A 13,979-nucleotide genomic window follows, 5' to 3' on the forward strand; every position below is an offset into this window, starting at 1 on the left:
ACTAAACATGTTAGCAGGTTGTCTTGGCTGTAAAAATGCCACTCGATATTACAATATATGTACAGTTTTAAGCAAACCCAATTATACATCATGAGTCATACATGCATAATGTTGTTAAAGGAACAATTCTCTTGGGATTAAACAAAAGAATTTACATTCAAACTTAAAAGCAAGATTTTCAAGAACAACTTATTCTAAAATTAAATCTTAAACAATGAATAATGAAATTTAAGACACTTCAATCAATCCTCTCAAATCAAGTTTTTCTTTTCATTTTACGAAACTACTACGATCAAAGGTGAGAATTTCGTTTTACTCACCTTTGTTCTCTTGTGCTTAATTTGGTGGAGACAGCAAGTAAGCCCAGCTTGCAATGATGTGAAATTAAATTACCAGAGTGGCACTTTCTTGAGTCACACGAAAAGCATACGTCCTGTTATTATAGAACCTCTATACCAATTGTACTCTAACTCGAGTGAAATTCTTGAAGTGTTTTACTAATCTCTTGCATTTTTTCAATTTGCTCGTTCTTGATGGCAGCACTTGCAAGTGAAGAGCAACAGCTTATTTCCGAAGAATGGACTGTGGAGATTGAAAGTTTTCTGACAGAGAGCGAGAAACCTCTTCTAATTCGTAAAGCAAGCATGCGGGTGCCCAAGGCTTTTATTAATGCCAAGCAAGAAGCATACATTCCTCAAATGCTGTCACTGGGGCCCTACCACTATCGCTCCCTGCAAGACCAAGCTGTGGCGCCCTACCACCAACGCCTCAGCCATCTTTCCCAGATGGATTTTTACAAGCTCAAATCTGCAAGAGATGCCTCAAAAGTCAAGCCAGACCTCATCTCCAACTTCTTCACAAGAGTCTCAGAGATGGTGCAAGAATTTGAAGAGTTCTACGACTGGAAGATCAAAGACAGAAAGAAGTTTGGGCAGATGATGATGTTGGATGCCTTCTTCCTCTACCAGTTTCTCAAAAATGTGTTCCATGTTTTTCAACACGATGCAACTGAAAGACACATAGGGTGTAGTGAAATTCTTAAACCTACACTCACAAGTATCAAATGTGATATTGTGAAGCTGGAAAATCAGATCCCTTTTTCGCTTGTCAAACAAATAGACAGTGATCTGAACTCCAATACAGTTCAAACTTTTCTCAATACTCAAATATCTGGTCTCTCTTGCTTTGAAGTATCTCATGATGTGAAGGATATTGACTACAAAGGAGAAAATCATCTACTAGGTTGCATGCACAAATATGTTTCCTCCTTGTTGAAGATTGATAACACAAATGAAGATAAGCCCAGGAATTCCACCTACTATGAGCAATTGATGACAGTTAAAGACGACATTGTTGCGGCCCTTTTAGCTCTCTTCTTTCCTCACCCAGCCAGAGGCCGTAACGATTTCCTTAGCAGGTACAATGCCAAAGAGCTCGTCAAGGGTGGAATTCTATTCAAATCTGGTTCGGATAAAATCAGATTTGACAAGCATTCAGACACACTTTTCCTTCCCAAGATTGTAATCTCAGAAACATACACAGAAGTATTGATGAGGAATTTGCTTGCGCTGGAGCTCAACGATGTCACTCGCTCTAAGAATGTGACACAGTATGTGGAGCTGATGGATTGCCTCATCGACACACCAGAGGACGTTGCCCTGCTGCGAGAATGCCACGTCATTAACCGGCAAAGCATGATGATAACGGATGAGCAGATTACTAAGATGTGGGACGGCATGGGGAAGCCTCTATTTTTTGCAGGGTTTGAGGAGCATTCCCAAGAAATAAAATCTGGAATCAGGGAAACGCTGATCAAGAAATATTACAAGAGCAAGGTAAGAAATTGGTGGGTGGAGTTTCATGGGGAACATCTTTCAAGACCATGGAAAATGTTGGCTTTGTGTACTGCAGTTCTTGTTGTGGTGCTCACTGCAGCACAAACCTACTGTTCTTTTGCCGAGTGCCAAAAGAAATCCTAGTCATACGTGACTCCAAATATATGTAGTATTAATTTGTGTATGTTCTCAGAGCTTTTGGTTTTGTTTGTATAGCTTTTCTTCTATATATATTTCTGATTTAACCGTGGATAATGAAAGATTGTATTTCGTTTATCAAGGTTCAAATTTTTGAATATGTGTTTGGGTCAGGTCGATATTTAGGTGATTTTGATGGATTGATGGATACCTCTACACATGACTGTTTAGCTAAAAGAAACTTTCTGATTTATATATGTGCTAACTCAAATTGTTATAATTCATTATGTAAAGACAAAGTTATCAACATCTATGTAATTATGCTTGTTTCTATCAAAAAAGAAATGAAAGAAAAAAAGATTGGAATCAATTTTTGTGTTAAAAAATTTATGTTTATTACAATTTTTGAATTCTTAAAAAAATTATAAATAATTTATAATAATGTCAAGTTATGGGTATTACAATATAAATTCCAATTATTCTTTTTGAATTTTTGTAGTCAAATCAAGAATTTAAAAAACTGATTATAATTGCAGAAATCTCAAATTTCTTTTCATTTTCAATACAGTTTTTTTGTAAATTAATTGATTAATATGATAAATTACCCTCAAATTAACCATTATTTTTTACGCATTAATTAATTCAGCTAATCTAACAAATTGAACACAATTAATCCCCTTTCATTGCTCCAATTTAATTAATTAAGCTTAATCCAAAATTCCTACAACCAATAAATTAAATAATACATGAATTTAATTTATTAGGTTAACTAATCAATGTATAAAAAAATTCTCTAATTTAAAAGTCTAGTATAAGAAAAAATAAATAAATAAAAAATTTGTTCTTTATATCACCTTCCATTTCAAAATTAAGGAGAAAATTTAGACCCTCCATCTTCACACATCTCCTCAAATCATGTGTCCCTACTCTTGTGTGAACATGCAACATGGTAGAACCTTGACCCTTTATTTCATCTCTCAATCTCCATTCTCAATTTATCTCCACCATCCATTCCCAATTGCCCAAATATCCTTCCATCTTGCTTTTCTAAGAAAATCATATTCATTAATAGAGTATAATCCACCTCCTCTTCCCATGTGTCAATATGATAGGATGCGCATCTATGCATTGCAATCCTAGTCCTTGATTTTATCATTCAATCTAAGCCTTCCATGTCCAATTTGAAAGTCTATTTAATAAGGCTTACCAAAGGACATTTACGTCCATGTAATGCATACATGTTGAATTTATTAATATTATAGTGAGGAGAACCCACATTTCAAGCATTCAACATTTGAAGCACATCACAAAGAACAAATTTTATTTTTTGTTTATGCATATGACTCTTCCATTGTGTTGAAATTTTATATCCATGTTTTGGCACACTTAGTAGAACTCTTTTCCCAATATCAATCTTTTTTTTTGAGTTATCTTTTCAAAACTTTTAATACATTTTGACATTCTTTGATGCATTCTAGGTGTCCATAATTTTTTTCATGCATTGTAGCATCCATGGCTAAGACTTATTACAATCTTTTAATGTAGATAACATGTTGTGTGGTGTCTATACATGTTTGGTACCACTTGTGATTACCTTTTGGAATCTATGCTTGTCCCATGGTACTTGTGCTCTACCCTATGATTTTGTGCAATCTTTTTTAGTTCACAAACCTAACATTCTTTCTTTGCAATTTATTCAAGATCTTAGGATTTTCCTAACATCTTCATTTCAAATTTTTAACCTTTTCTTGGAGTGTGGTACTTTTTTTTTTCTATTTTCATTTATGATATTTCACTATCATTTAGCTTAATTTTGCTTTGCACTAGCTCTAGTTTCACTATGTGTCATCCATAAGATTTTTCCTATTATCTATTTTGATGAATTTGAAGTGATTTTGAAAACTAACTTTCATGTTTCAAGGTTTCTAAGCTGCCTTGCTATATAAAACATACTATGTGGCACCCTTGAAATTCGAATGGCACCTATACCTTCCCAGGAGTCTAGGTCTTTTATGTTCATCTACAAGCTTTTCAAACTTTTTCTTGCTTTCTTTTCTTATATTTTATGCTCAAAATTTCAATTCATTTTTAAGGTTAATATTGAATAAAGGGGTAAAATTTTTATTGAAGAACATAATCAAGAATTACAATAGAGAACCAGAGTCTCAGAGCCCCATGAGGGGAACACAAGCCCAACCCAAGAGAGAACCAGAGTCTCAAGGCCCCAGGGGGGACCACAAGCCCAACCAAAAATCAGTCGACATCATAGCTATCCATATCCTCAACAAATATCTTATGCAGGTCCTGACAGTATTCCCGAGAGAGTTGCTCCCAACCTTCAAATTTCCAGTCATCATCATGTTCCGAAGCCTACTTAGCCAAACAATCATCTGCTCTATTCCATTCATGAGGAATGTGGATGAAAGACACCTTCTCCATCATAGAACTAATTTCAAGAATCTGGTGAACGATCCCTACCAATTGCCAATGCATCCCACTCACCTTCTGCTCAATCAGTAAATTAACAATAATTTGTGAATTCGATTTGCAGATAACCTGCTGCCATCCCAACTCCAAGGCCTACTCCAGTGAATAGAAAATTGCTAATCCCTCCATAAATTTATTAGACTGCTGCCCTTTATGCATCGAGAAGAAGAAAACCACCTCTCCCCTACTATCCCTACTAACACCGCCAATCCTAGCAGGGCTCGGATTACCCTTAGAGGAGCCATCGGTGTTAATCTTGATGGAATCATCCTGAGGGGGCATCCACCTTCCCATCCTTTGAACCTTCTTCATAGAATGTCTACTTCTCTTGATACATGCCGAGGCAGGTGACATCTTTTGCAGACCCAACCTACTCACAATATCAGTCTCTCCTCTATCCAGCGGAAAATTCACCGCACATTTAGCTTCCACTATCTCTCGAATCATACCAATGATTCTACTCCACACTTGTTGAACTAACAATCTGACCTCCCTAAAGATCCTCCTATTCCTCTCCAGCTAGATCTGCCAAAGAATGAAAATGGGACCAATAATCTAGACAGTCTAGAGAAAAGAGGACATGATAAGAGGCCTACCCAAACTGCTCCAAAACTCCACCAAATAATCGGCATGAACATAAGCATGCTTCCACACCCCCCAACAGTAATGCCAACTTAGCAGTGAGAAAGGACATCTAAAGAACAGGTGTGAGGAATCCTCCTCCCCATTACCACACAAGACACAGATGGAAGGCCCAAGGAATCCCCTCTTATGAATGTTGTCCCAAGTAAGACATTTATTCAAAGCCAAAGTCCAAGTGAAATAGTTACACTTTGGCCAAGAAAAATTATTTCACACCTGTTTCCACCAACGTGCCTCCCTCCCCTCCAATCTTCGGGACACCAGCTTCTAGTAACCACTAGCAATAGTGAAAATGCCCTTAGGATTTGGGGACCAAGCAAGTCTATCCATACCCTTAAGGGAGCTACAGTGTCTACTTGCCAAAATGCTATACAACTCAGCACACTCTTCATCCATACCAGCAATCGACCATTCATTAGGAGTCTTCCACCACTCCAACTCCAAATGCCCAAACCTATAAACAACATTAAAGTCTCTCACCCTAGACCATCCTACCTCCAGGAACCTCTTGCAAAGATTCCCAAGATTGGGAAATTGATCAATAATGGGGGGATACCCATCCCAAGAGTTGAACTAGAAAAGCACCTCTTCCCCCCTCTTAAATATCCAAAAAAGTCCTGCCTTTATAAGAGAAGCCCCTTTCTTGAGAGTACTCCAAATTGAAGAACCTTTTCCCTCAAGTGGATACCTTGGGATTTCCTCCTTTGGGATCCTTTGCATGTATTTGTAGGCCAAGATCCTAGCCTAGCCTCGATCCTGTTCAACACATCATCTCCAATACAATTTAGCCGCCAAAGCCTCCCCAAATAAAATAGACTGCCTTAAACCAAGCCCACCCGACTGCTTCGGGCTACACACCAAGTCCTGATTGACAAGACACCATTTGTAGGAGGACAGGCTGCCTGCCCATAAGAATTGCCTTGCCAGAGAATCCAATCCCTTTAGGAACCACTTAGGGGTCACTTGGAGCATACACCAATAAATCGGAAGAGCTTAAACCACCATTTGGATTAGTTGAACCCTCCTAGCAAAGGATAACCATTTGTGTGTCCAATTTTCAACCTTCCTGCAAAAATTTGTCCAAGATACCCTGCCATGAATCCCTAGGAGGGTTACTAGTAGGGATAGGAATACCCAAGTAAGTCAAGGGAAGAGAATCGACCTGGAATCTCGGGATATGAGCAATCCTCCTCTGAATATTTCCTAGTGTGTTGAAGAAGATAATGGAAGATTTATCCTCATTGATCAATTGACCCTAAGCTACAAGATAAACATCCAAAACTTTGTGCAGATTCGAGGCTTCTCTAATTTGGGCTAGTCCCATCAGGTCCATGTTATCAACAAACTGCAAATGAGATGGAGGATGCAGGTCATTTCCCCAATTCCAACCTTGAATAATCCCCAAACCCACATTATGCTTAATCAACCTCCCCAGACCGTCAGCCAGAAGAATGAATAAGTATGGGGAGAGGGGGACCCCCTAGCAAAGACCCCTAGAAGCACTAAAGAACTCTGTATGATCTCCATTGATTAGCATAGAGAAAGACATAGACGTAACACAACTCATTACCCATTGAATCCATTCATCAGCAAAGCCAAAGGCCCTAAGGATCTTTTGGAGAAAGGACCAATGGACTCTATCATAGGCCTTAGCCATATTCAACATAATAAACATACTTTTTTCCTTGGAAGCCACCATAGAATGGATGGCCTCAGTAGAAATGACCGCCCCGTCCAGGATTTGGCGACCTTCCACAAACCCACTTTGCTCCTTAGAGATGACATCCCCGAGCTAGTTCTTCAACCTCTCTGCAATTAACTTAGAAATGATCTTATAGATCACATTACAGAGAGAGATAGGATGGAACTAGCCTAACTAGTCAGCCCCATCACACTTGGGGATTAGTGCAATAAAAGTTGCATTCAAAGCACAAAGCATCTGCTTGTTCCTTTGAGACTCTTGGACCACCTCCAACAAGTCCAATTTGATAATATCCTAGAAATCTTGAAAGAACTCAACTGGGAACCCATTCGGACTAGAGGCTTTTCCTTTCCTCATGAGAAAAACAATCCTCTCAAGTTCTTCCAATAGAATAGGACCTATAAGTTTCTTGTTCATCTCCCTAGTAACTATAGAAGATATAAAAGCAAGAACCTGATTCTCCTCTTCTGATTCTCCCTGATTATCCTCGCTAAAGAGGGACCGAAAATACTGAAAAGTCTCCCTAGAGATCTCCTACAAGGATAAACACTACTCACCTCTATCATTGACCAGAACAGGAATAGAATTGCCATGTCTTCTTGCTTTCACTGAATTAAAGAAGAACATAGTATTCTTGTCCCCTACTTGAAGCCAATCAATACGAGCTCTTTATTTCCAATAGATTTCCTCCCTAAGCTCCCATTCCTCTAAATCCTTGGCAACCTTGTCTTCCTCCCTAAGAAAGGCTTCGGACAAACCATAGTCTCTTATTTCCCTGGTAATGTCATTCAACACTAATTGAGAAACCTTCTTAGCATAAAAAATATTCTCGAAACACTAGCAGTTCCACCATTTAAGCTGAACCTTAACAAATTGCAGCTTCTTGGCAAAAGTGTACATAGCAGTGCCAAAGGTTGGCCTCCCTTTCCTCCACCACCCTATAACATGATCTTGCAAAGAAGGATCCCGCAGCCACATAAGATGGAATTTGAATGAAGGAGTGCGGCCAACCTAAGCAGAAGAAGACACCCACTTTATGGGTTAGTGGTCTGACCCTCTCTAGTCAAGAATCTTCGAACATGTGGAGCACCCCCCACCAACCCAAAAACTAGAAACCAGAAAGCGGTACAAGCTCTCTGCAATCCAATACTCCCCTACCCTCCCGTTGTTCCAAGTGAACAGACCATTACCAGGCTTAATGTCAACAAGATGCAATGAAGATATACTATCCCAAAGAAGGAAAGAAGAAGGTTCCAAATGCATAACACCACCCTTCTTCTCACACAACTCTAAAATGGCATTAAAATCTCCTGCCATAATCCAGGGATGAAAAGGGAATAGCCCTTGCATAAAAGAAATGTCAAACCATAAATTTTGCTTACCCTGAAGATCACTGGGGGCATAAATGTTAGTAAACAAGATATATTCCCCAGTCTCAAGACTAGAGGCAACCCCTGACAAAGAAGATTTGGAAGCAACCCACCAAATAGGATGAATCCTCAAGGGGATCCAAAGGTAGGCCACCTCACCAGAGGATCCAACTACCCCAAAACATTGACACTCGCCTCGCCCCCACAGCTTTGGCACCACACCCATCATACTTTTCATAGAAATTTGAGTTTCCTGCAGGAACAAGACATCAGGAGAATGACTCCTAATCAATTCCCGAACAACTTTTTGTCTAGGGCCACTGTTCAAGCCCCTTACATTCCATGATAGCACAATCATTTTGGAAGATTGGAAAAGTGAGAATCCAGAGTCTTTATAGACCCTGACTCAACCAAATTTTCTCCCATCAGTTTGATCTTATCCAAATCCTTCTTTCTGCCAACCTTCGAAATCTTCTCTAAAGCACCTTTCTTAATATCTTTCTGATGATGACCCAGGTGTATGGGGGTCTTATTACTTTTAACCCCAGCCGGTTCCAATTTATGAGCTGCCGGAGAACCCTCCCTCCCAGCCAAATTCATTTCCACACCAGAAGTGATTCCCAACTAGATCACTCCTGGTTGATCCATCTCTATTTGTTGGATTCTAGCCACTTGCAGAGCCTAGGTAGAGTCCCCGATCATGCTTCTTGGAGCCATCCCTGAAGCACCTTGATCCAAAGGGATTAACTCCAGATTCACTTCCTGTTGGCTAAGGTCATCCAAGGCTTCGAATCTGTTAAAGGTATCCTCCTCCTGTCTCTCCTTCAAGGACCTCTTTTCTCCTCGATTCCTGTTCTTAGTCTTAACTAAGACAAAACCATCAACACCCACTACCTCATCCGACATAGCAACCTTTCCTTTATCAGACCCATCTAGGTTATGGACCGACTACTATGGTTGGCACACCATCGATTTATACCTTGGACACTTGTGTTGTAGATGACCATACTCATGACAAGGACGATACCGAAATGGTAAAGTCTCATAATCCAGCTATTGAACCCAAGAATAAGAGCCCGCACACATATCTATAGCATTTGGCAAAAGTTTGCTAAGATCAATTTCGACACAGATATGAGCAAAAGTCATTACCTTTCTCCCTAGGGTTTGCATTGAAGGCTTTACTAGCTTCCCCAACAATGAAGCAAGCATCCACAACACATCCTCCCAGCAGCATTCCACTGGAAAATGCAGTAAGAGAACTCACACTGGGACCCTATTCGGGAGCTCCTCTGAAGGTTAAACCCCGCATGCCAAGGTTTGATAAACAACCCTACCTGGTTGTAAAAATGTGGGCCTCCTTCAAAAACCCTATTGCGATCGTCCATGCAATTGAAAGTAACCATGAAGTAGTTGTTTGCCAGTAGCATAATCTCCATTTCCCCTTTCGGTGCCTAGGTCCTCTATGCCTAGTTTTCCAAAAATTGCAAAGAAACCTCATCCCCAAAAACTTGCAATATAGAGAGTGTTTTTGAAAAGTATTCAACATCTTCAGCTATAATCTTCGGACGAATAACCAACCTCGGCCTCTCATTGCATCTCTCCAGACAGCCATTAATCTTCGTAATCCGAGAGCCACCAACACTACCAGACCCCAACTCTAAGGCAAAAGCTTATTATCAAAAGTCTTGATACTTTGGGATGGGGTTTTTGAACCTACCGCAGGTCGAAAATCCATGACGGGAGGTTCCTTCGAAGCCTCTCCACCAAAACTTGACATTGATCCTCTCAAAAATCCCCACCCCAAAAGGGCCGAGCAAGGAAACCCGTCAACAAAAAAACCACCCCTCACAAGCACCACCGAGAGGCAGCGCAAATTGCAGCCCCCTACCCGACTGAAAAAAAAGAGACTAAAGAAACCCCCTAACCCCACAAGAACTAACTTCCATGTTTCAAGTTCCCTTGGTATAGAAAACATCCTATGTGACACCCTTGAAATTCCTTATGGAACTTATACCTTCCCAAGAGTCTATGCACTTTATGTTCATCTCTACAAGCTTTTCAAACTTTATCTTGCTTGCTTTTCCTATATTTTGTGCTTAAAGTTTTAACTCATTTTAAAGGTTAACGTTCATGTTTGCAGTTGTTTTATATTTTTCTGATGTAAGCAACATGCTACATGACACTCCTACATTTATTGTGGTACTTGTGTGTCATTGTAGCATCTTTATTGATTTTATGATACATGTACCTTTATTAACTTAATTTTATTTCTTTGTTTTCTATTTATCTTATTTACATTTTTTAAGTAGATTTTTTAGCTTATTTAATGTTTGTAAATATTGACACTACAATTTAATTATTGGTATGACATTGCAAATGAAGTTAAGTGGGTCTCTACATTTTATTTTATTTTTATTTTTATTTGTAATTTGAAAATTTGCATCAATCATAGTTTTCATTTTGATAAATCTATTTTTTTAAATAAATGCTAAAAGTCTTATGACTACTAGCCATGAGTGACTAATATTGGCCACTAAGAATTGTTCATTTTTAATTAATACATATTGTAGCATTTTAGATAGAGTGGTTGCATTTATGATTAAAACACATAAATGAATAAAACAAGTTGAGTGACATAAAAATAGGCATAACAAGTCAATATTTGAGGCCTATCAAGACAACAAGCATGATCAAATTAAATAAATAGACAGTCTATTTTTTTTTGGTCGATAAAAGGCAAAGCCAGATTAATATATTGATTCTAGTGGAGATTTACAACATGAATACCCAGATTTCCAAAATAGCTTAGTGGGCCTAAAGACTAAAAAGATGAAACTATGTCCCTGAATATGTACAAAAAAGAAAACCAACTCCAAAGCCCTAAAACAAATTCTGGTCTTGGAGTGGATATAGAGTTTTGATTACATTCACTTATCCTTATCAAACAATCTCATAAAGCATTCAATTTTTTTTTAGAGTTTAAAGCTACGGAAAATGCATGCATAGAAGTATTTTTATAAAAATGAAAAACATTAACAGAGAAATTAAAGAAACCAACTAAGGGCTCTGAGACGGCCTCAAAAAGGAAAAGACCAACTGAACACCTATCTGATTAAGTCTCCTCTTCAGGCATAGATGGAGGTATTGGAGCTTGGCCTCTTCCAAGACCTCTGCGTGGAGGACAACCCCTTCCATGGCTAGAAACACGACTAGAACCTCTGCTACCACCTCGCCTACTCTGCTCCTCTTGGGGTCCTCTGCTTCTATTTTAGGAGGTAGGACACCATTAAGTCTGGCAAAGTCTAAAAATTCTTCTTCCCTACCCAAATCTTTCGGATTATCCCCAAGAAACCACCATTTTCGGAATCTGAGGCCCATGCTTGCAAAGGTTCTGTGCTTTTGGAGGTCCTTACCGGTTAGGTCAAGCAAAAATGGGTAGAATTTGATCAGCTCTCTCGGGACGGTGACAAGAATTCTCTCGCTCGGCCGAGGAGCCCCAGAGTCATGTCACGCCTTGTTGAGGACCTCTTTCAATTCGAGCAAGATATCATCAAGAAATAGTCTTTAGGTGAGGGTCCAGACTGCTTGTTTGTCAAACTTTAGGTCCATGAGGGAGGCAACAAACCGAGATGAGATGTTGGTGTTGTCTCAGGGGTATTCTTCCCTGCTAATATGCCCACCGCCAAGAATGAGCTTAACGGCCAGGATGACTGTTGGCTCAGGAAATAGGAGGAGCCTCTTCAACCTTAGGTCCGTGATTTTCCTGAAAGAGACTTGATGGGTAGAATAATTAAATTCAAAAGTATCAATATAATAATGAAATTCAAAAGAACTTTTTTTAAAAGAAGTTTGAAATCAACTAACAATTGGAAAGATTTCTGAATAATATAGAGACTTATTTTGTTTAAACATAATCATTCCATGTTAAAATCTAAATATAAATAATAATATTTAAAGATTAAATTTGTGATCCCGTTCAATTTTTAATGCAAGTACTTTTCCTTTATCTAATAGTTAAATTACTCTTCACTACCCCAAAAAAGAAGAAAGAATGACAGTCTTCCTTTGAATATATATACAATAGTGTACAATAATGATACAATTACATTCTGCCCCGTCCTTCAATCCTAATCTAAAATCCGAACGGTCTACAGGGAAGCCCGTTCAACCAATTTCTGATCTTGCTTTTGTAATAATTTTTGATCAACGTTTCTCTGATTGCAGCTTTCATGCCTTGGGGCTTCTCCACAAACGCAGAAAAAAACATAGTCTTGGCGAGCCCCTCCCACATCTTGACCACGTACTCATCCGTTAAGTTCATGCTGTGCCGATCAATGACATTGTATTCACGCAGCAGAGCAACGTCCTCTGGTGTGTCGATGAGGCAGTTCATCAACTCCACGTACTGTGTCACATATTTAGGGCGAGTGGCGTCGTTGAACTCCAGCGCAAGCAAATTCCTCATCACCACTTCAGTATAGGTGTCTGATATTACAATCTTGGGAAGAAAAAGAGTGTAAGAATCCTTTTCAAATCTCATTTTACCAGGCACCTTAGCGAAAGATTTGAACTTTATCCCTACCTTGACGAGCTCTTTTGCGTTATATCTGTCCAGGAAATCGCCACGACCTTGTTTGGCTGGGTGAGGAAAGAAGATACCAAAGACGGCTGCAACCATGTCATCAAGAGCTGTTGTGATGTGCTCACAGCAAGAACGATTTCTGGGCTTATCTCCTTCTTGTGGGTTATGGGTCTGCAAGAAGGACGAAACATATTTGTGCACGCAAGCTAATAGATGATGTTCATCTTCATAGTCAATGTTCAAATTATCAGACAATTGAAAGGAAGAGAGATGAGGAATATGAGAGTTGAGACAAGACTCAAGTGTCTTGTTGTATAGACTGTTGTCTATTTCAAAGAGAAGAGAAAGAGGGATCTGATTTTCCAGCTTCATAATATCACATCTGATACTTGTAAGTGTGGGTTGAGGGATTTCATTGTTTCTTAGATTTACCTCTCCTTCAAGATCATGGAGCCCATTTTTGAGAACTTGGTAGAGAAAGAAGCCATCCATCATCATGACCATCCCGAATCTTTTTGGGTCCTCAATCTTCCAATTGTAGAACTGCTCAAAATCCGGGGTCATCTCTGTTACATGAGAGAAGAAATAGTCGATGAGAGTGGGCTTGTCCTTTGTTGCATCTCTTGCAGACTCGAGCTTGTAAAAATCCATCTGGGAAAGATGGTGAAGACGTTGGTGGTGTGAACCCATGAGCTCTTCTTGCAGGGAGTGGTGGTGGTACGGTCCTAGAGACACCATTTGAGGAACATATGCCTCTGGCTTGGCCTTAATTAGAGCCATGGGCACTTTCAGGCTCGTTCTACTAGCAGTTTCCTCTACCTCTTTCAGATAATTTTTGACCTCCACAACCCAACTTTCAGAACCTGGTTTCTTCTCGTTAGAGTCAGAGAAATTTGGTGACGACATCGAGAAATGCCAAGAGGATTCCAAAATTCTAGATGTTGGATAAGATTGGCGTTGTTATTCAAGTTATAAGAGGGTCTGTGCTTTTCGTGTGACCCAAGGAAATGCCACTCTTCTAGTTCAGTGGGTTATCAGATTCTGAAAGTAAAGTCGATTGGGAAAGAATTTCCTTTCTCTGATAGAGATGTGAATAGATTTTGCCCAAGAAAGAAATCTTTGATTTGAGAGGCTCGTTTACAGGGTTTTCATTTCTAATATTCCTTCTCATTTGTTTGGTTTTCAGTGTGAAAAATGGAGGGCATTCCAAGACCAACTGA

At 39.3% G+C, this 13,979-nt stretch overlaps 2 protein-coding genes across 3 annotated transcripts; one reads left to right on the forward strand and one right to left on the reverse strand.

The window, feature by feature from the left end:
- Window positions 1-533: 533 nt before the first annotated feature.
- LOC131028529 (UPF0481 protein At3g47200) lies at window positions 534-1,979 on the forward strand. The gene has a single exon (XM_057958812.2). It carries the CDS (start codon window positions 534-536, stop codon window positions 1,977-1,979), a length of 1,446 nt encoding a protein of 481 aa, XP_057814795.2.
- Window positions 1,980-12,219: 10,240 nt separating this feature from the next.
- On the reverse strand, window positions 12,220-13,709 carry LOC131028537 (putative UPF0481 protein At3g02645). 2 transcript variants are annotated; one of them, XM_057958821.2, is made up of 2 exons: window positions 13,192-13,709; window positions 12,220-12,930 (listed from the first exon to the last, which is right to left on the reverse strand). In XM_057958821.2, the coding sequence occupies exons 1-2, from the start codon at window positions 13,663-13,665 to the stop codon at window positions 12,310-12,312; spliced, it is 1,095 nt and encodes a 364-aa protein (XP_057814804.2). In that variant the 5' UTR covers window positions 13,666-13,709; the 3' UTR covers window positions 12,220-12,309. The 2 variants fall into 2 exon arrangements, with proteins under 2 accessions (XP_057814804.2, XP_057814803.2); XM_057958820.2 differs by having other exon boundaries at window positions 12,220-12,675; window positions 12,760-13,709.
- Window positions 13,710-13,979: the final 270 nt, after the last annotated feature.

This window comes from Cryptomeria japonica, chromosome 4, assembly GCF_030272615.1.
Source record: "Cryptomeria japonica chromosome 4, Sugi_1.0, whole genome shotgun sequence".
Lineage (NCBI taxonomy): Eukaryota > Viridiplantae > Streptophyta > Pinopsida > Cupressales > Cupressaceae > Cryptomeria > Cryptomeria japonica.